Below are 23,437 nucleotides of genomic sequence, written 5' to 3'. Positions count from 1 at the left end.
AGGGCCCACGGATGAGGTAACCAGAGAGAGAGAGGGGGGAACAGATGGCTGGCCTACAGAGGTTGAAATCGGAGGGATATTGGCAAGATGCTGAGTTGGACAAATTCACCTTCAGAGGCTTTTACACTGCGGCAACTTTTGGCTCAGGCTGGATTCCCCTGTTCCCCATCTCTCTCGCTCTCTCGCTCTCTCGCTCTCTCTCTCATCCCTCTTCATTTTAATTATGTCATTGGGTCACTCTATTTGTATCAATCTTTCCCATGTCTTACTTGGTCATTCAAGTGAAGCAATCCTCTTAACCTCATCTTACCTTATCTGGTTTTGTAATGACCATCAAAGTTAAAAGGAAAAGACTCATTCCTGGACTCTATAGCGAATCCAGAGTGACAGATTTGACTCACCAAATGAGTTAGGAACAGTTCTCACACTCCCTATACAAGCCTTCATACAGAAGACAGGCCTTCCATTTTCCTCGGAATCGCGGGACTTGAAGGTCGAAGTCTCCCTTGGCTTTTGAAGCAGCCCTAATGTGATGCGCAAGCAAATGCATTGCAGCGTCGGCTGCAGTGTCAGCTCTTATCTGGGCTTGTCATCTCAGCTGAGCAAGGGAAGCCACTGGATCGAGGATCCCCCTAAGTAACAGGACCATTGGCCCACTGCAGGGCATGCAATACACCACATCCTCTGCCATTTTGGCAGCTAACGGACGTACTGTAGGCTCTCAGACCCGATAGCTGTCTATTTTATTTGCCATGCAGTTGCTCCACTGGTTGGGAGTCGAGACCAGGCACTGTGCCCTCAGTGCAAGTCCATTAAGGCAGTTGTTTTTGAATTTAATAACAGTGATGCCAGGGGCTGTTCTCTAACATTGGATTTGGAGAGTCTGTCTGTGTACTTTTTTATGCTCATATGGAGATCTCTGTGTCTGTCTGTCCTTCCATGTTCCCTTTTATGCCCATATATGGAGGTCGCTGATGTGATCAATATATACCCATTATGGGCATATTGGTCCCTCATCCGACCCTCGGGCAGGTGCGGAGCCAGAACATCTTTGTGGGGCAGGCCTGGAAACATCATGGTAGGCCCCCCTCCTCCCTGCACGGGGGCGGGGGGGTATAGACGGGTTTCCGAGCGACGTCATCACAGAGCAGAATGCGCAATCTGCGCATGCCTGGGGGTGGAAGGCGCGTTCGAAAATACAGCCCTGAGCGGCAGTGAGCGCACTGGCCAATACAAACTAATAGGCGAGTGTGCTCCGGTGCTCCGGTGCGTAATTTCCAAACGCACCCATAGGCTTCCCCCCGCAGCTGCGCGGTCATATTCCTCTCAATGTTTACTAACAGGAAACCTGTCTATATGGCCAGTGCAAGCCATGCGCATTCAGCAAATGACATGTGATTGAAAGAGTTGAATAACCTCTTGAAATTACCTGAGATAATAATAGGCGGCCACGAATTTTCAGGCTTTAAAGCATACGATTTTTCAGGCTTTTAAGGCAGGCTAGACGATGTAGCCTACATGCTTATACTACATAATGCCTTTTATTACTTAAAAGATCAATCAACATGCAACAGGCATACATATTTGCCTACATAGGGTAAGAAAAAACAACAACACTAAAACAATAACAGGCCAATATAAAAAGTTGGAAACCCTGATAATGTAATTGCAATCCAAATAGTGTCTAGTTCTTTTTCAAATTAAGCGACTAGTCGAGGTGATCTCAGGCACGTCTGAATCTGTTTGTGAAAAGTCTCTCAACACAGCAGAATGTCAGCGGAGGATTATGACAGTAGTGGCGCATTTGGAATTTGTTTTGCAGGAAAGCTGTCAGGTAGGCTATTCGATTATTGTGGGGAGTTCATTCCTGATTCAGTCTCCGTTTGATGTTATCGATTAACCAAGCATGTTGTTCAGCTTCAGTGATTACAATCCCATACAAATCACATGGATGGACCCTTTGAAAGTCAAAAGTGTCAGATCCAGGTAGGAAAGAGGCCAACGCTGTCATAATTCCATTGAATTATGAAGCAGCAACGGGTGCCTCTTCTTCCCCAATGCGGGACAGCGGGTGGTGGTGTGTTGTCCTTCCACCTGGACAGCGGAGACGTTTTTTTTCCAGCGGCGGCATTGCTGTATTGTTTCAAGAATCAAGAATGAGGGACCTTGTTGTGTGCTGTTTATACTGTGTGACTGTCATGACGTTGCAAGGCGGGTTTGTGAAAGGGGAGACAGACAGACACCTTCACACCTAATCACAAAAGAAGCTCAGAATACACACAGACACACAAAAGACTTCCACCAGACATCCGTCTGGTGGAAACATGCAGGCATGATGTAGAGAGGCTGTCTGTCGGCCTTCAGTCGAGGGGAGATAGCCTTTATATCAAATTTATACAATCATCTGCCCATGGCTGAAGGAAGGCACAGCTTCTCTAAGGTAAGGCCTTACTGTGCCAATTCGTGCCTGCCCTCGGGTCCTTCGAGTTTAAATTTGATCGGTCGGACGGTTCTCGAGATACGCAAGGGACTATCTCGAGAACCGTCCCGACACACGTGCACATGCAGAGATTTCATGCATTTATTGTCAGACTACACCGATGACAGTTGGGAACGATGATGCCCATTCGGAACGATGCCCGTTGGCAACAATGCCCGTTGGAAATGATGCCCGTTGGGAAAGATGCCTATTGGGTACGCAATACCTAGATCCAACCATATACAGCATGGGGATTTGCGCTGATGTCAAGCATTTCCTAACAACTCCAATTTGTGTATCCATATTTTGGCTACGGAAAACCCACAGACAAATTGAACTTTATATAGTAGCTAGATTAATAACATGATTTCATAATTTAAGAATGTAATACCGTGATGACTTGAAAATGGCCAAACCCATTTTGTGAGGACATTTTAATGTTCTGATTTCTTATTAAAGAGCCACTGAGGAACTACTGTAATCTATTTGTGTCATTAGGGTTCCTGCAGGCTCAGGGTTGAAACCTTTTTGTTTTTCCACATTGGCACCAAACTCTGTGCACACATCCAGCAATATATATATATATATATATATATATATATATATATATATATATATTCTCCTGTGGGCTATTTAGTTTTTTATTATACTTTTTTTGTTCAAAGTGTGTCAAAATTGCAACACAAGCCTATGACAAAAGTGGTCTTGACGCCATGTGTGTGTGTCAGTGCTTGCGTGCATGTGTAACTGGTGCTATTAAATTATGGAGATTGAAAAGAAATTTGATGAATAAATGTCACAGCCGTTAAAATGTTAATGACATTTTGACAGTTCCTATGAGCGTCGAAACATAATCACTGAACATTGTCATACAGCGCAGAAAACGAGATCTGATTGTACATTTTGTACCTTTTTAACCGTGTCCATTTACTTTAAAATATTGAACAGACTTAAAAAGCCATAAATGTGTTTTTTTCCCCTCATCACCTGGTGCACTTGGATGCACAGTATGTTGTGTATATGTTACAGGGAAATTGGCATTCCAGGGAAATTGGAAAAGGAGCGCTTGTTTTTACCACCACCCAGGCAATTCTGTATAGACGAATCCACAGACGCGCTGCCTGTAGGCAGCCATAGCTGCGGTGTCAACGCTCCTACACCGCGACACCGCAGCAATGGCCGCCTACAGGCAGCTACAGGCAGCGCGTCTGTGGATTCGTCTAGAGGGCAATGAATGCAAGCGTGTGAATGAATGAATGCAAAACTATGTCCACGAGATGCGTGTGCATGAGTGCATGCGCACACATGCACACGCACACACGCACACATGTGTGTCGTCGTGGACACTGGATAGTAACCATAGACTGTAACCCATGAAAATACCTATTCTCCCCCTATCGGTTCACAACTCGGACGGCGCTGATTCGACTAGCAGACCCTTCGGCGCGAGGGCGCGCCTCCTCGGCCTCAAGCTCTGCTGAGTCGACGCGCCTCCATTATGGACAATAACTATTATCACGTGTATAGAAACCTAGATACCTCATTGGCCTCTGCAGTTCGTTGGAGCGACCTGTTTGGTATGGTGGCCGCCATATTTCCGGGGGGAACGGGCAATGGCCAATCACAGCGTGTTGACTACTGGTCAAGCACAGCGCGTCTTTTCCAGGACTGAATCTAGTTGTCCCGCCCCCACCTGCCTCTGATTGGCCTACTGAACGCCCCCTTCTGTGATGCACGCGGAAATTTCCAGCTGCCCCCCCCCCAGAAGCGGAACCGCGTACGCCATACAGACGCTTCAGAGCCAGAGGAGGCGTATATAACCGAAGGGATGATGAAGATGATGATGATTGTACCTGTCGTCAAGCACCCAAATTAAAATGTATGAAGAACTAAGGAATTTAATCGATTATAAAAAAAAACTTTAAAAAAGTATTAAAATAATTGATTCATAATCTATCAATATTTTGGGAATGTCATTATAGGCGAAAAGTCACAAAAACTGTCAAATAAATTTCAGAATTTTTCAAATTGTGATAATAGCTGAGCATGTTTTTGCATGACACCATTGTGTGTATAAAATAACGCTGGAGTGCTTAATCGATTATTCAATTAATCTAGAAGTAATCAATTGAAGTAGATCATTGACAGTTGCAGCCCTAATTGACCCCCACACACCCTACATAGCATATTTGGAAAAGCGTTGTATCATATTCATCATGAGTTGAAGGAAAGCACCATGGGGAGGGAGCCAAGCTGTCGTCATTAAAGAAAAAAACAAACCAAAAACCAAAGGATCAATGAGAGATTACTTGCGTGTGGTGTTGTGACTGTCTGCTTGGTTTCATCAGTCTGCAGAAGCCGCTGAGGAACGACAACATAACATCTGCTCAACACATCTGAAGTTCATCTTCAGTGAGAATATAAAAGATGATGACAGCCGGAGTTAGTTATTTCATTGTGTCCTCATCTATTCTGAAGTACACATCATAGAAATCCAATTTCCACCAATTTCCATCTAATTGTGAGGAAATACGAAGAAGCCGTAACAACAGGACCAAGAGCATGTCACATGCAGCTCCTTTACGAGTGTAAATATCTGCCAAGGGTTTTGCAGATGGGTGTGTCTATTCCCCCATCCAATTTGATGTTCATGTTTTTCCCAGTATCTCAGTCTATTTAAGCATGTCATAAACATTAAGACGAAAGGTAACATGAAGTATACATTTTGAGTCTGGTACGTTAAACAGGCCCATTTGGATATAAACACTGTTTTGACTTTCGGCGTGCACTGGGAGAAACAATAGTTAATGGAGTTACAGTATGCACTCAAAGTTTATCGTCATATTTCGTCCAAACATTTTGATCATTGTACATGCAATGTATGCCAATCGGAGTTAATTAATTTCAAATTAGAGAATCTGTCACCGCTGCATCATTGTTTGCAGATTAATTTACCAAAGTCGTGCTACAGGTTTGGCATGAATTAATTCTTCTCTAGCTGTGAATGCATAATGCCTGCACATACTGTAACCACCCGACCTGGCATTGCTGCCTCAACATGATGTTTTAGTGATTTTTGGTAAGAAAACATTAATTCACTGAATAAAAAAATCCAATAACAATGTATGGTGTATAGACTACTGTAAATGCATTATAAAAGAGAGTGTGATAATCTAGGGGGAGAGAGATCAACTTCACATCAACAATACATCACTCCTATACCACAGATCTGTGCTGCACATCATCTCAGTGGTTCTTGTACTATGTCATTGCATTTGACACATAATCTATACAGCTCTATTTTCTGTGTAAGACACAGGGGTACCTTGCCATTTATTACATTTGAAAAGTGCAATGATGTGCTATTGCAGACAATCTACCTTTCTGTGAAGCTTGTTTTGTACATCAGAGCGTTTCATTGTAACCTCAGGAATGATTTATCTCAGGGCCAATGTCATATCTGACAGTTTCCATTATCTATAGAGTGCTGAATGACATTTTCTTATCAGGTTACGTGGGCAATTTTCTGGTTCGGCTCCATGTAATCCTTACTTGAGTAACTTTTACAGAGAAGGAGATATTAATTTTCAAACAGCCTCAAAGAGAGATCCAGGGAATCCAAACTTTGGGATGCCATAGATATTTTTGCCACAATATACAGTACAAAAGGATACTGAGGGCTTGACAAAAGATAATCTAAAAGGAACATGAAAGCAATAATCAGGTATACAGGTATACTGAACATTCACACTAAAATATCCCCACATTAGTCATACAGGACCACAATGGAAACAAGACCCTGTACTATTTACAAACTGTTAATAAAGTATTCAATCAATCGATCAATCATATATTCCCATTCCAGCAACATGTATTGTACACAACAAAACCTGTAGGCCAACTGTTAATTTAACTGATGTAAACTCTTCACAATTTTCAGCGATTAGTCCCCAGCTAAAGAGGAAGTGGAAAGCCCAACGTACCGTGCATTCAAGTGCTCGTAGTCATAAATATCAGACATAAACGCTGGTGGGAAGACCCTCATGGTCTTCTTTCTGCTCTATCAAGAGTAATTGAGCTACTGGCATATTTTTTTGCTGCAGAATGAACAGGAAAGGAGGGCCATTAGATTTGTTAATTTATGTTTTTGTGACACTCCGACAGCATAATACATGTAGATCAGTGGTTCTCAAACATTTTCATGTTTAAATGAATATGTATTCGGCCACGTTCCCCCATCTGAAAATATTACCAGATTCGCGCTGTTAAAATGTTTAAAGAATATTCAAAATGTTTCACAAGTATTATATCTTTAAACACACAACGTGCTGTGAGCCATTTTCAAACTTTTTTAATGAGTTACAGACCTGTCCACACGGGTCCACTTGGAACCCCCTCAAGGAAACCTAAGGATCCCTGGACCCCACTTTGAGAACCACTGTCAAGTCATATACCATAATGCCTTGCAGCCTTCCATTGTAATACTTGCGGACAATACTCTCCGTAATCCAGTTTAAGCGTTTCTCAAGGGGGTAGTGTGGGAATGCTAAACTGGATTCAGCTACGAAGACTACTGTTGCAAGGAATTATGGGGAATGTAAAACGTCCAAACCAGCAGGCACTACGAGCAATGTGAAAGCACCTCGAATTACCACTCCAGATTTCACATGCAACATGTTTTTACATGATAACCAACCTGGGTATCTATACGTTGCTAGACAGTGCTTTTCCATATTCCACGGGTCAGCATAGTTTGAACAAAATATTAATGGACTTTAGTGGGAAAAAAACAGAGGCTGTACAGAGGTTAAACACAATTGAAATTCAAAGCCCAACACTTTCTATCGACATTGAAAATCATAAACTTTTGCCACCATTTCCCATTCCTATCTGATGCCAGTGACAGCATTAAATAGAGCAATTGAAATCTACTGAAATGTGGTGGGGCTCAATTTTCCCTTTGACAAGAGAACTATGGATATTTCTGACCAGGACCAGTAGGGGGTAAAATGGCCTCATTCATCTTTTTCGAGTCAATGTGAGATGGAGGGAAACAAGTGAGACCGCGGTGCATAACACTGACATTTTTTAATAGAATTCATTTATAACAAATGGAACTTGTGTCAGCAAAGAACTGGTTGTTCATACAGACTTCTTTCGCCACCAATGTAACCTAAGTAAGAAAATAAAAAGCACTCCTTTCATTCAGAAACAAAAACAAATCAAACAAACAAAAATAAAATAAACAGTTTACGCTTACAACTAATCAGAGGTAATTGTATGATTTCTTTTTAACAAGCCTTTTTTTTTTTTTTTTTTTTACAATTTCATTAATTGATTTTCAGTCTATGCATCCAGACGAGAGATAGATAGAGAGCAGAGAACACAACGTTTATTTCTGTTAATGACACTCCAAGCTTGAATGGCAAAGCCACGAGAACAGATGGTTTGGGGGACAGATTTTTCTCAAGTCGTCTGTTGGAGAAACCATGGCATCCGAATGGATGCACTTTATCCACAAACTTTTTTCTTTTTTTTGTATTTTTTGAGAGTCAATACCTTTTTTTTTTCTTTTTTTTTCTTTTGGGTGTTATTTACATACACACAAAGTGAACGTTGAAGGAGATTCTTACAGATGGGTTCAAGTAATATATTATTGGGTTTAGAATCAATAGGGCAGTGCATAGTACAAAGATATAGAAAGTGCAAATCTTCCTACCAGGCCAGCCTCGGCCATTCTGCAATGTTTCACCATGCATAAGAAAAATAAAAGTCAAAATAAAAGATAGAGATGAGAAAATAATATTATTGATGTACACAGACTGCTAAACTAAGTGCATGACTTTTAGCACTGGATGTTAAATAATAGCACTTTCATATCTCAAAGTTATGGACAAAAAGACTTGGCAAAAAAAAAGAGACAGCTGCTTGAGTTAACAAGGGAAAGAAAGCACATCTGGAATGCACATCCACGAAGCCAGAGAGGGTAAAGACAAATGAAAAGCTGTTGCCCAAAGGAAAGCCTGACACACAACTGAACTAAGCCCCCAGTCTCTAATCGTATAATGCCATGAGTCGGACATGACACACAGTTTTAGGATTGTCAGGATAACAGAACCATTGTGTCCTCTTGCTGTCTGAACTCTTCTACATGTTCTCTGTTGTTACACAAAGTTAAGTCCCTACTTTCAAACCTAAGGCATGAAGGAACACTGTAAATGCTGTGCTCGGTCTCTGTCTGACGGACAAAATCAACTTGACGGTAAATACAGATTAGTACTTTGTTGGGTAAACCTGGCCATAGCAACAGTTAGTACATGTTCATTTGCTTTACTCTGGGCCATAATACACGTCTGTAGCAAAGGCCTGAGTGTTGCTCTGACCCCTTTAAGCCGTATGGTTTAAGGTGGCATTATTCAGCTAATTTCCTCACCCCATGGCTCTGTATTTGAACGTCTTAAATTTGCAGGGAATTTAATACAACCTGTGTACAGCTGTTCTTTGATCCTCCACGTGTTGTTTTCTACAGAGGTCAGTGAATCAAGAGTTGTTTTAATTCTAATTCACTCAGCCACAATAAGGCCACGGAAAATGAAAAAGAAAAAAAAAACAGGAGCTCTGAAATGTATCATATTTGCATATATAATCTTGTATTACATGACAAATGTATAATAAAAGATAAATGACACAAACTAGGCTACAGCTACATGTAGTATACGTGTACTAAATGCCTCGAGGGATACATCTGACATGGTAAATGAAACTTTATAAAAACAGGCATAAATATAAGGCACTCTAAATGCAAAATGAAAAAAAAATAATTCATGTCATACCACCGAACGCTGTAAAGAACCATGAGAAAGAGACGTCTTTGTACCTTGCCCTATTGGTATGGAACGGCGCAGCTTGGTGGTGTGCACCTAAATACACCGGTGATGGTCTGAGTGACACCTGACATCCCCACCGCACGGACTCAGGGAGCAACAATGTCATGACTGAACAAATCATCCACATACAAACCCTATCTATAATACACCCTATTTATTGCACAAGAAAAGATGCACTGAATCAGAATACGATGTTGTTCTACTGATGTGCATTCCAGTGGAAAAAAAAATCTCTTCATTTCCCCCATAGTACAGAAATCTCATTGTGGAAACTTTCATATACAATCCATATTTTATATATCTATATATCTATATATATATCATTTATATCAATAAATTATGTACTTTATCCATATTTATAACCTGTTATATGTATCTGTTGTTTAATAGACAAATCATAATATATATTTGAGAATTTTAATTATACATATTTATATCCTATCCAATTCATCAGAATCAGTCTTACCATCATCATAACATGGAAGAACTAAGATAATCGCTAGCAGCAACTTTATACTTTGCTCACCCCTGTTGATTCCACAAAGCCCCAGTTTATCTCATGGGAGTAGTTAAGTTCTCATGTATGTGATCATGGACAAAAATAAAAAATACAAAGGGACAAAGAGACGAACCCTGTTAACAAAATGAAGTGTTGGTATAGTGTGAATACCAGACTGCACAGTTAAGTGCAACAAAACATAAAATAAAAACAAACAAACAAAAAGGTTTCTCGGCGAGATAGCGCATACATCAGAACAGTTCTACAGCTTTAAAAAAAAGACAACTCAGAAGAAAAAAAAGTGAACAATTACGCAAATACTTTTTCTTATCACTTTTGTCGAGTGATAAGCATGTGTAAAAAAAGGAAAGTCACACAGTTCAAAAAAAGCACATATTAGCTGTATAATAAAGTACTAAAAAACTAAATTGATAGGTTTTTCCATTTCATTTCATATATCATTTAGCTTTTGCCCTCTCCCAAAATTTAGACAATGAACATTGTGACAAGAAAAGGGGTATTTTATTTATTTATTCATTATTACTTTAGGTCTGTCCTGCTTTCATGGTGGACCGAGAAGTGTAGTCTTCTTCTTTCCGGTTAGAGTTGTCTTGAGTGTGTGTGCAGTCGGTTGTGGAACAGAAATATTTTCTTTACAATGTGCATCAAGTTTGTTTTCTTTTCCCTCAGCCATTCTGTGTGCCTCCATTGCCTCTCGTTAACGCGCCATAATCGTTGATGCATTAACTTGTCGATGTCATTAATGTTTTTATTTTTTTTCATGTTCTAATGGTTTTTCCATTCAGTTTCACGAGTCCCCAAAAATGAATCCTTGAAGCAACAGAAAAAAAGAAAAGAAAAAAAAAACGACAACAAAAAAACAATCCTGTGTGATGCTTCAACAGTCAGGATTCCCTCACGTCCTCTGTCACCGCGAGGCTTTTTATTGGGGATTTGGAAACACTTGGTCCTTCTGGAATCGTCTGTATTTGTTTATTTTTATTTTTTTTATTGACATGTCATGTCGCACATCCAACACTTAAATGAGCTGTTAGCTAGGAGTTAAGAAGTACTTTCTCAAGCAGGAATTTATGGCTCAGAAGAGAGGCTCACTGGGGTTCATTTTTTGTTTTGTTTTTTCTTTCCAAAAGGGCCCTCTGCTTTTCCTCCTCCAAAACAAGGTCTTCTACGTTGCATAGTGATCAAAGCTCCCCAAGTACTCCAGGCCAGCTCTGTAACAGAACTGATATTGATCCTGAAAAGAGAGTAAGAAAGATAATTTTAGTTCAGTCCGCCTCTAGTGTTTCCTCCCCTGCATCACTCTTTTCATTTCGCTATCCGTTGAGTGTTGCCATCACTAACTTTTCCCCAACATCCTTTGTTCTCGGTTAAATCTACTATGCAATTAACCTCGCTCTGAAATTAGATTTAAAAACAAAAACAAACAAACAAATAAGATAGGAAGACTTGCATGTGTATAGCAGCAAACAGGAGGCTACTTCCAGCTTTTTCAAAGACCCACTTGAATGCTATTACCTACCTTTTGTAGTGATCCCAAAAACACATTTATCACCGATTTATTGAAGACAATGTAAAGTTACCAAAGCAGCATACCTTGTATACATTGATTCAAAAAGACTCAAATGTGTTTTAAAAGCTTAAAGATAATATGAGCGGATTTGGCTAGGTGAGGGAAAAGTTGTGCTATGGTTGTGAAATTGAGCTGAGGCTGCAGCATCACCGAGTCCAGTGTGCTACACTAGATTAGTTCAGCTACTGAATTAATCATAGGGTTCAACACAGGCTTGCTTTAGTTAATCTGTTTGGCTGGAGAGGATGAGTGGATCCACACCGGTCCTTTCACCGGACAAATGTGCTATCTTGTTGGCAGTGTGGTGGCAGACACCATGCACAGGGCTACTGTGGTGCGGTGCAGCGTTCAAGCAGCTGTGTGATTTTGTGGGTTGGCCCAGCGGGGAAACGGCTCACCTCTGTCTGTACCATGGCTGGTCTCTGCGTCCGGAGCATCTTCACCGTCTGAAAGATGTCCACTACTCCCTCGTATCTCATTCGCTCCAAGACAATGCTGAGAGTGATGAAGACTCCAGTTCTACCGACGCCCGCGCTGGGAGACACACAACAGAGGTCATGTGTACGGGCAAACAAACATTTTTACGTTATGATTTCATTTGGTTCTGCTGGTTTTTATTCGTTCTGTTATAATGTGTTAGTTCATAGATGGCAAAACTGTGGCATATTAAACGGGATGTAACTACTTAACCCTGTATACTGTACATCGTTGTTCGTCAAATAGCAACAATAGTCGATTCACAAGCTAGTAGAACGACTATATTTGCCAAATGTTTGCCAATTTCCGCAAAATGTACACCTATTATTTGCCGAAGGTTCGCCTGTTATGACATGGCCAGAAGAGACATTAAAACATAGGAGTACACTAGGGTTCATGTGGTTAATAGATTACTGTTAAATCAGAAAGAAAACTACAGTAGCGTACAGCATTTGGTAAGCTTGGGCTACAGTACTGTATCTAAATTTTATATCCCGTTATGCCATTTTTCGGTTCTTACCTACAGTGGACTGAAATAGGGCCATCTTGGCCAAACTGCTCTTTTGTTTTATGCACTTGTCCAATGAAATCGATGAAGCCCTCCCCTGATTTTGGCACTCCTTGCTCAGGCCAGTCTGTGAACTGAAACTGCCTTACTGTCCGTGACTGTCCATCCTGGAAGAGAACGGGACAGGGAGAGAGGAATGTACAGATCACGCTCTTTCAAATGGAACATCATGTGAGCATATGGGAAAGAATACAGAGTATGTTAAAGCTGCACTATGTAGATTTATTTCCTTTTCTACCCCAGATTTGAACCCGGGTCTCCTGCACAAGTGCTGATTTCTTTTTCTTTTTACCACTGAGCTAATAGAGCCTGCCTGCTTGCTCCGGGGAGAAATACATTTTTGGGGCGGTGTAACCGCCCCCTATAAGTGAGTTTTGGACACTGACCAATCCTGCACCGTGATTGGCCAATAGTCTACAACGCAGTCTACACCCCTAACCCTTCCATTGTTAATGCAAATTGATACTTTTGCAAAGTCAGCCAATCACATTACAGCTAGTGTCATCACCACTAACTGTAATGTGATTGGCTGACTTTGCAAATTCAGGACTGTGATTGGCTAGTGAAACACATGACACATGTGCAGCCCTATGAATAGCAGTATGGACTTAAAAAAAAGTCAATATAATTTTTTTTAAGTGAGTCATGTTGTGATGACCACACACCGCCCACTTCACACTGGGTGTGATTTTTTACCTTCAGTTCAAAATTCATGCCAAACCAGAAACAGGATTGTGTCAAAAATGGTGTCAAACCAGACACAGGATCTAAATTGAGACCAAACACAACCACAAAGGGAACTTAGCTAACACACATCGACTGGTGTGTGTTAGCTGGGCTAAAGAGGCTTTAGATCAAAAAGGTAGAGCCCGCACACCAAAGCAAGTAAAATGTACTTTACAAAATACTTACAAAATAGCTGGCAATGTTTCGATCCGCCGTGGATCTTCTTCAAAGGGGTACATCATTATAAGGAAGTAAACCGGTGTGCATGTTCATCTGACCTGAAGAAGATCCACGGCGGATCGAAACGTTGACAGCTATTTTGTAATAAAGAAGTACTTTTCACCTGCTTTGGTGTGCAGGCTCTACCTTTTTGAACCAAATACAAGTACAACCACCCCAATTGTGTAAGCTATATTGTATAAACATACTCTACCATAGAGATTGGACAAAATAAAATGTTATTCACAAAAAAAAAGTTACAAAATACAGCTTTAAGTAATAATTACTTAAAGCAATTACTTAAAGCAATAATTTATCAATTATTGATAAAGTGAAGCAAGGATGGCCATTTAAATTGTTTTTGCAGACAGGACAGCCAACCCATATCAGTGATAAACTGACGCAGGCTTTTACAGTTCAAGATAGCCATCTTCAAAGAACAACAAGGCCCGGTTTCATGCATCAACCAAAGAGGCTCTGTTACTTAAGATACCTGTAACTACACCTGGATAATATTAAACGTCAACACTAAAGCCGCTAATTCCTTTGATGTGCTGCAGTCGGCAGGGTGCTTGGAGAGTCGTCTTTGTGGGTATGCTATACTTAAGTGATATTGTATCCCCTCGATAAGGAAAGCAATCCCACTGAGGATCCAGTGTAACGTGCACTACAAAGGAGGAAGCCTGCGCTGTTTATCTGTGAGCCTTTGATGGAATTAAAAACTCTTGGCAGCCATGCGCTTGCCGCTCTGCGTTTATTTTCGCACACTGACAGGTGTCATAATTCCCGCAACTTGTATATTTATTTAAATATGTATTTGTTTATTAAACACAAACACATAGTTTGGCATAAACAAATATTTAGAAACGCTGCCAGCTGGCCAGTTTGAACAGCAAAATCTGGTCCGACAGCGCTCGCCAACAAGACTCGGTCAACCCTGTCACTCAAACCGCCTTCTTTCTTGGCCACTGAAATACAACGGTTTAGAAGCTGTACCCTGGAATACAATCACTTAACTGGACTGGACTCAACCACAACTTCAAAAAGATGATTTATACTTAGTTGCACACTGGTGTCACGCACTGAAAATAGCAGAGCTACAAACTCACACTAGAACTTGTTTGTAGCTCTGCTATTTTCAGTGAGCGAACAAGGCACACAACCAAATATGAATCAGGCAAAAATATGACAGATATGTCAAACTGACTAATGGCTCTTTTCGACTACAAGACCTAAGCATACCATGCCATGGAGTGAAACGTATTTCACGGGTTCTGCATTTGTTTTCAGATGCCACGGCTCGGTTTCAGATACAATTTTCAGAACCTAATTTGGCCTCTGCTCAGGAGGTAGTACTATAACCCCAGAACTCTGAACGTATCATTTCAAATGTGACGCGATTTGGTGAGCTTGTAGGTCAGTTATTTTTTTGTTGTTTTCAACGACGTACCTCTCCCTTCAAGGGTGGTTCAGGTTATAATGGCAACGTAAACAAACAAAAAAACACAAAAAACATCACAGGACAGATTCTGGAAGGTTTCAGGTTATAGAAGGCTCTGGGTTACCCTTCGTAGTGGAAAAGCAGCCGTAAGAGTTGTGTGCTTACCCTGGCATCAGTCACTTTGAACTCTCTCAAGATATACTGAGGCATGTTGTACTCGGCCATGGGGTCCACCACAAAGTACTGGTATCTGGCCGACCTCTCTGCTGGCCAGTACTGGTGGCACTTTTCCTAGAGGCGGGTGAAAAAAGCCAAAGTGAATCACAGTACAAAGCTAAACGCCACCAGTGAGGCACAACGTTCCCCTTTACAACACTAGCGGCATTGTCTCCATTCCCAGAAACCATTTAATCTTATTCACAACATTTAAGAGTTACCGCTCTGAGAGTTTATCTGGAAGACCGTTTTGCTGGTCGACGGTTACGTGTTTTATGCAGTCTCTCTGTTCTTGTACCATTTTGGCTTATCGTCGCTGTCGGGCAGAAACCTTGTATCTCCTTATTTCATCTCCATCTCTTTCATCTTTACGTTTTTTGTACGTAAATGAATGCCCCACTTCGTCACGCTACAGCGCCACACAAAAGGAGCAGAAATATTTTTAATAATAATATTTTTCCCCCCCATTTCCTGAAAAGTAACAGTTCTGGACATACAAGGTTTCCACCCGTGTGGCCTACGTCAGTGGTACCTAAACAAAATGTTAAGGAGAGCAGATGGAGCATGAACGTACCCGGCCCATTTCTCTGAGCTTAGTGAGCATGACCACAATGGTAGAGTTGTGCTCCCAGAGCATCCTCCAAAAGTCCTCTGTGGTCTCTGCCAGTGGTCCCTGTGTGGCGATGTAGGCTTTCTGTTGCCTGCAGGAGCAAGAAACAATAATAACAAAAAGAGATGCGGATAAGATCAGCATGAGGGAAAAATAAATGCATTTCAACTTTTTTTCCACTCCGAGTGGTTTCCAGATGAAGGAAATGAAGGTGATGTTGAAAGTGCCTTTTTTTCCTTCTTTCTTTTTCACGACCGAGTCAAATACAGCATAGTTGTTATCTATTATATATTCGCTGACTATGCACAGGTGATATTGGATTTAATGTATACTCTACTTTTTTCAGCTCTCTGGTACTGTATTACGGTGAGTCATTTTAAAGTCTGATGAGGTCCTGAAGTACTGTCGGTACACATGTTCACTGGAGTTCAGATCACTGAGGGCACTTACGTACCTATAGGGCTGCACTATCCATTATTCTCATCATTCTATTGATTACTTTTTCGATTAATCAAATAATTGAGAAGTACTTTTTTTGTAATCGTCGTGTCAAAATGGCAAACCGTTGTGATCTTGTAGTTCAGCTATTTTCAACAGCTAGTTGAAAATCTTTTGACTTTTACGTTTTGCCTATGAATCAATCCCTAATGCTGTGCCTTAGGGATTGATTATTAATCGATTTTTAAAATAAATTATCAAAATATTTTTTTATAATCAATTACATAGATTAACTGGTGCACCCCTACTTACCTATATCCATCAATGAAACTGGCATTGATGTAGTCGGAGCCCTCTACTCCTCGAATGGGCTGAAGACACACTCGTGTGGACTCATATGGCATTATGTTGACAAGGCGGTTCTTGAACTTGTTGCAGGGGAGATTGGCACTGATGAAACGCGACGTATGGGCTTTAGTGTTGGCTAAACGCTGCAGGGCAGACAGGGAGAGAGAGCGAGAAAGACAGAGCGAGAGAGAGTCAAGCATTTGCTTAATTTCCCCTGTGCGTTTTTGACATTAACAGGAAGGTAGATTGAGAGAAATCAAAGATGAAAGCCCCCGTTGATAAACACATGCTATGGAAGTGGAAAACGACGCACACAGGATTATGAGTGTTTACCTGCCAAGCAACCCATACACGGAGGAGAAAACTATGCTAAACTCATGGGCTGCGTGATTCATTGAGAAGAATCAATAATCGTGACTCGAGCAATCGTAACATTATTTGGTTAGCTGTTGCACCTTGCCCTCGTCTCCTCACCATTAAAGGAGTAGTTCACCCAAACAATTACTTATTTTCTATCAATTACACACCCCATGAAGCCTTGAATTCCTGGAGGTTCTTTTGCATCTATCGCATTCCTAAGCCAATCATTTGACATCATGGCATCTTTCCGCCGGTCATCAATTTTTTGGCTGAGGAATCCGATAAAAACAAAAAAATCTCCATGAATTCAAGGCTTCATGGGGTGTGTAATTTTGGGTGAACTACTCCTTTAAACAAGATAAAAAGACTATACCAGTGGTTCTCAAACCTTTTCAACCACCTAATTTATATGCAACCCAGACAGCTACGCTAGCAGTCCGGGTTTCATGATCACAATATTAAGGAAAAGAATCAGGATTGATCAGCCCGTAACCATGAAGCCCTAACTGTGTATACTATGTACTTAATTTATAGCTACTACGCTTACGGCGCATGTTGTACTTAGATATTCCACAGAAGTACAAAGCACAAGGAGCCACGAGGATTATTGTTACCGCTCATACAATCACATGGGTGATGATATGAGTCCAGAGTGGACAGGAGTGCAATGTAATCTAACCTGTTTATCATCTCTTAGTGATATCAGCATCCATCACTGAGCCAAGGGAGTAGGTGCGTGACAGGCAAGGCAATGGACCCACGCATGCAGCCGCAGCATAAGACTGCAGAAGGCTTGGAGGACCTCGCATTGTAAATGCACAGTATGCTGTTAAACGGCCTCTGGCAACAGTCCGGGGCATGGGGGGAAAACCTGTGTTTGGCGCTCTGCTGTAAATTCAGCCCCCTTTTATACTGAAATAAAAAGGGGAGCGTGGGGAAGTGGGGAACCAGAAGGGGGGCATTTATCCCATGTCGGGTTACAAAGGCAGGACGACTAACTGGAATCAGCTGAAAACCACAGGCCCCACAGTGTCTCCTTCGTTGGCCTAATGGGAACTGGAAGAGTGTCCAGGAGTGGTACTGAGATTGGCCAATCAATGACACTGGGGCCTAGACATGACTCCGGCAGAGGGCATTTGGCCAGGACGCCTATGAAATAATACCCTGCTGCCCTGTAAATTTCATAATATAGGAAAAATTGCCCCAGTTAAATTTCACATGCAACCAGATGGACGTGAACATAAAAGAACTCACAATGACATTTCTTGTTTTTTTAAATAACCATGGCAGCACAGAGCATAATTTGAGTTTCCTTTCCAGGAGAATACTTTGTGCGTATAATTTTAATGGCATGCAAAGTTCTCTTCATAATGTGTTTACCACTGTGTCTGTTTTTGCACCCTAATTGGTCAGATAACATATTTTTCCCAGCTTCTAAAAAAGTATAATCATGTGGGGTCAATTAAATTCCAACAAGAATTTATAGAGATACAAAAAAATGGGGGCACTATGAAAGTTCTCCTTATTCAGAGTAATGCTTAATTTATAGTCCGTCGATATGTGCCAAAAACATCCAATCTACCAGCTCACAAACGCATTGCGTCCGCAACGTGTTGAGTGCTTGCAGATTGGCTATTTTTGGTGCACGACATGGTCAGTGGTGGAAGAAGTACTCAGTTCAAAAGTATTGGCATCAAAATATACTTAAAGTACCAAAAGTAAAAGTACTAAAATGTTTGAAAAAAGCTCACAACGTTTTCCAAATAGCCTAGGTTTAAAATAGGGCTAAAGTGCTTAATGTATGTTTTATAATGTAATAATGTATATCCGCAAAGTAACTAGTAACTAAAGTTTTCAAATAACTAATAGTGGAGTAAAAGTACAATATTTGCCTCTGAGATGTAGTGGAGTAGAAGTAAAAGTATTGGAATTTGGAAATACTTAAGTAAAGTACAAATACCTCAAAATTGTACTAGTAAAAGTACAGTACGTAAGTACATGTACTTAGTTACTTTCCACCACTGAGTCGACTTGGTCATATGACAAAGCCTAAATCAGGCTTCAGCCTTGACCCTCTCCTGCTGGCTGCGTTTACCTTGAACTCCAGCTCCATGCCGGTGACGTTCTCGCCGCCCTCGATCTGCGTCAGCTTCTGGATGTAGGCATAGAGGTTCCTGGCCGGCACTTCGGTGGTGCCGCAGTTGACGGCTTCCTGGAGCGCGTCGTGGATGAAGACGTACTGGTCCTCCGTCTGCACCATGTAGTTGCGCTGGGCGCGCATCAGCGTCACGTGGCCGTAGATGTCCACGGTCTTCTCGTGCTTGATGCGCTCCAGCATGGCGTCGATCACGATGAAGCAGCCCGTGCGGCCCACGCCGGCGCTGCAATCCACCAACGGACAAGTCGAATTTGGGAAGAGGGAGTGGGGAAGAATGACATTAAGAAGATGTACGGCAGAGTTTTAACAAACAATGGCTTGGGACCCATTTTTGGGTCACAGAGCCAAAAATAAATATACCTCTTTATAATGTTTCTTTTTTTTTTTTTAAATAATTTCATAAATGAAAAAAAAAATTAAGAAATAGTTAAAATAGCAGATCTACAAGCTCACATCGCATCAAGTTGTGAGCTTGTAGATCAGCTATTTTCATAATACAGTATATATATATATTTATACATTTTTTAATAGGGCTTAAGTGGTTATTCAGAATGTACTGTATGTATAAGCTCACAAAGTTTGGGTCCTGGGGAGACCCTACATTTGTCTGTTGGGCTTGGAGCTGTGTGGCTTCCAGCCCGGGGAAATGGGGTTGCAAGTCACTCTCCTTTCTAAATAAACAAAAAACTCCCTAAATGCTAACACATGCCTGAGGTCATCTAAGGGCTTGCACATTTTGTGTCTTTTGTTTGTCGGATCTGGAAATGGATTATCAGCACTCACTGTGCATCGCTGCAAAAAGGCCAAATCCTATCCAATTTATACTTCTCTATACAGCTGCACCGCTCGCCAAACATAACAGATTTTCAAGTAAAAAAAAAAGAAAATTAAAACTAACGCTGTTATATAATCTGTTATTTTTGGCAAGCACCACATATAAATTAGCCATCTGTCACCGTCTGTGTCAGAGCCATTGATATGACATTCCATCCTAATTCCTAACCTTTGCTCCTGGCCCTGTTGACCAATATGCCACATCAGGCAGCACAGTGAGTGGTGCCAGAGAAAGCATGCTCGCTAATGCCAGTGGCCAATGGTGATGCCAATAGGTGAGCCCTCTCTGCCAGCTAGGCTTGCAAAAAGGTGGATGTGACCGTCGTTCTTTGAGCGTGTACTCAAATCTGAAGTGGGCACGCTGAGAGGAAGGTGAAAGGCATGGCGTTTGGTGCCATGTGGTGAGCTCCCTGCTGGTGCTGCCATCAAATCTCCTCTCTCCTCGCCGCACCCCACCTGTGCTCTCCAACCCATCACAGCTAATCACCCGCTCGGCAGCACCATTTAACCTTTATCTCCAAGCTTTGAAAGGCTCCCACTACAACGGCCGCGTGCCCGCACACACACACATGCATACACGACCCGCGCACGGTATTGAGAGCGCTGCGTACGAGGGCCCCCGGTGAATTTGTCGAGCGACTTCTGAGAGGAGCAGCTGACTTCAATTAATGCGGCTAGATTAGCACAGTGCACTAAAACGTATAATGGCTTTAGAGGAGCCACTGAAAGGCATTAAGACTCTCCGTGGCACATTTTCACATTAGTGCTTTAAATGTAAATTGTAGTGAAAGTGAAAGTGAAAAAAAGAAAACGCAGAAAAGTACTCTGGAACAAGAGTGTAGACTGTTTTGTCGGGTCTCTGATGAGGTCAGATTAAGACACCATGTTGCGTAAATGTGTCCAGATGTAAAAGACTACCGAAAAATGTTCGGACACTCGACCCCCATCACGTCACACGTTCTCCGAAAGTGCCCGCTGTGGGCACTTTTCGGAGAACCTTGTCCTTTCCACTGTGGGAAAGGACAAGGTCCTTTCCCACAGTGCTTTATTAAGTGTGCAGAGACACGACGGCGTTAAGTCCCCCTTTTCAGTTCTCCGGCGGCAGTGCACTGACAGGATGAGGCCTAGCTTGCGCTCGGCGCTCTAATGTAAATAGGTTATTCAATCCATTAAGCCAACATGCCTACGAGGTGTGAGCGACGCACTCCAACCCTCCTCCTTCTGATGGAGCAGTTGTTTTTCATTTGTTCTGCGAAAGGGGTGGGGGGGTGGGGGGGGGGGGGTGTTAGTGGGGGGTAGAAAAACTCAAGAAGGAGTAGAGTGAATCTCCCAGGGGCTAAGTCTGGTTAATGTGCCATGGTGCAGTGGAACTGCACTGCGAATGGAATAAAGACTTGTACGGGAGTCATTGGCTTTAACAAATGATCTTATGATCACTTTCAAAATGGCTGACGTCAGCGTCTTTTCCCCCACTTCTTCTGACACAAGACTTTTCTCGCAGCTCTAGGGAAACGATCATCATGAAAATGTTGCAGCTTGAGAGCGCGTGTTTGCGTGTGTCTTATGGGTCCTGTGTGTGCGAGTGTCCGCACGTCTCTGTGTGCAAGCGTGTGAAAGAGTAAGAGGTTGAGGTGGGTGCAAAAGACGTCTCAGGAATAGAGCCCGATATATCGACCATTATTTGAGACTACTTTTTTGAGGATATCGGTATCGGCAACTATGCAGCTGATCTGTCACGATTTGTAACCACTTTCAACCTGGCGGCCCCTTTTGGCCATGACATTATCGGCAAAAATGTTCATACATTTTCAAATATTTGTGAGCTTGTAGAACAGCCATGGATATTTTTTTTTTATGAATAGGGCTTAAGTGGTTAAAGAAGATATCCTCCAGTTTGTGCGTATTTTATTATGCACTTGTTTATTTCTATCAGAAGGTTTTTTGTGTTTATTTACATTTTTTCTTCTTTAAGTTAAATATTCTAATTTAGAAACGTTAAACTAGTATGAATGTAAAAAAAGACTCTCCAAAATCGGAATCAGTCGCAGATGAAAATTTTACATCGGTCGGGCTCTACTCAGGAATATTTGGTCAATGAATCACTTCCAGGTCTGGGAACACCTCAGGCCTTTGGGAGGTGGAAATGGAATCCGTCTACTCTCTCCCTCGGCCTCAGCTGTTTCCAATCCGTAACTGTTTTACAGTCCGGTCCTGAACGTGGGAGAGTGATGACCTGCGAGAGAGCAAGTGACAAGAATGACAGCACCAAGCCAGAGATGGAGGAAGGAGAGGATGAGGAAAGGGTGGAGTTGTGTGTTATGCAGCGGGTGGGGGCTGGGGAATGGGGAGCGTGACACAGCCAGTTGTCTCGTCTCGTCTGTTATCGACAAGCGAGAGAGAGAGGGAGTGCAAGGGGGAAAGGGGAGATTGGGAGGGGAGGGGGGAGAGAGAGAGAGAGAGAGAGAGAGAGAGAGAGAGAGAGAGAGCCAGCGATGGGACTGTACATTTGGCAGTTGAAGGGGGAGATACGTTAATGACCTGACACTGCTGCTTCAGCCATCCGCAGCCAGCTGCTTTGGACGCAGACAGACATAAGTGTCAGGCTAACATGCTTTGTCGAAGTTTGGGGAAATAGGGGCCCCAGAGAGAGTGTGTGAGAGAGAGAGAGAACAGTACTGTGTAAAAATACAGCTGCAATGGGCCTCGAGAAGATAAAGCCCAAACAGCAGTAAAAGCAATTACATATGTATTGTTACCAAATCTATGGCTGTCAGCCATCCTGTCAAGTCACTGCAGTTTCACTGCCTCGCCCATTAAAAAACACACTCCCAAACTCCCAAACTGTGTGCCTAAAATTCACCCAAGTCCCTGCAAAGCTATTAATGAAGTCAATAGAATGTAATTTTCCATGTCATTTCAATGGAATGCATCAGCACGGTCAATAATTAGTCCTCTACTCGTGGCACTGGGCAGATTTAAGCCACGAAAATGGAATTGCCTTTTATTTGATTTTGATATCTGTCAAACCAAAACATTGGTTAAACCTCAACAAAACACAATGGTGTTCTGTGTGAAAGCAAAAGCTAAAGGATGGGGGTAAAACCCCACATGAAACCCCCCACAAAGAGTCTATTAACGGCATGCACTCCCTGTATCAATCTTTAGATATCAACAGTAATTTACTGTGTATGTTGAAGTAGTTTGTAAACAAAGCATTAGGGAAGTTTTTGATTAATCGAGTAATTGATAGGTGTGTTTTTAATGTAAAAAATAAACAGTGTAGTGGAAAAATAGCGCAAATAGCGAATCTACAAGCTCACAACATTGTGGATTGGCTATCGCCCACTTATATCAAACATTTGCAGTCTTAACCACTTTAACATCATATACTTTGGTGTACGTCAAATACATGGAGCAAAAATAGACGATCGGTATAGTTTTGTGAATTATGCCATGCCCAGATTAGGGATGCTAGGGCTCATGTCTTTAAAGTGTAAAGGGCCATTCACACTGAGCACTATAACTATAAAAATATAGTTTAAAAAATCGTAAGGTCAAGTGGATGGCAGAGTTCACATCAACTATA

At 41.8% G+C, this 23,437-nt stretch overlaps 1 protein-coding gene across 4 annotated transcripts in view; it reads right to left on the bottom strand.

The window, feature by feature from the left end:
* Positions 1–7,548: 7,548 nt before the first annotated feature.
* LOC311034628 (receptor-type tyrosine-protein phosphatase delta) overlaps positions 7,549–23,437 on the bottom strand; it is a 190,870-nt gene continuing 174,981 nt past the window's right edge. For all 4 annotated transcript variants that reach the window (XM_084042527.1, XM_084042529.1, XM_084042528.1 and 1 more), the window contains 7 exons: positions 18,955–19,240; positions 16,464–16,642; positions 15,678–15,804; positions 15,053–15,178; positions 12,454–12,608; positions 11,855–11,990; positions 7,549–11,120 (listed from right to left, as the gene is read on the bottom strand). In XM_084042527.1, the coding sequence (XP_083898653.1) occupies positions 11,052–11,120; positions 11,855–11,990; positions 12,454–12,608; positions 15,053–15,178; positions 15,678–15,804; positions 16,464–16,642; positions 18,955–19,240 (1,078 nt within the window). In that variant the 3' untranslated portion in view covers positions 7,549–11,051. The remainder of the gene's footprint in view (positions 11,121–11,854; positions 11,991–12,453; positions 12,609–15,052; positions 15,179–15,677; positions 15,805–16,463; positions 16,643–18,954; positions 19,241–23,437) is intronic.

This window comes from Gymnoscopelus microlampas (assembly GCF_963454915.1).
Source record: "Gymnoscopelus microlampas genome assembly, chromosome: 19".
NCBI classification, from domain to species: Eukaryota; Metazoa; Chordata; class Actinopteri; order Myctophiformes; family Myctophidae; genus Gymnoscopelus; species Gymnoscopelus microlampas.
The sequence above is the reverse complement of the archived record's forward strand: the minus strand, read 5'-3'. Positions and strand labels throughout refer to the sequence as shown.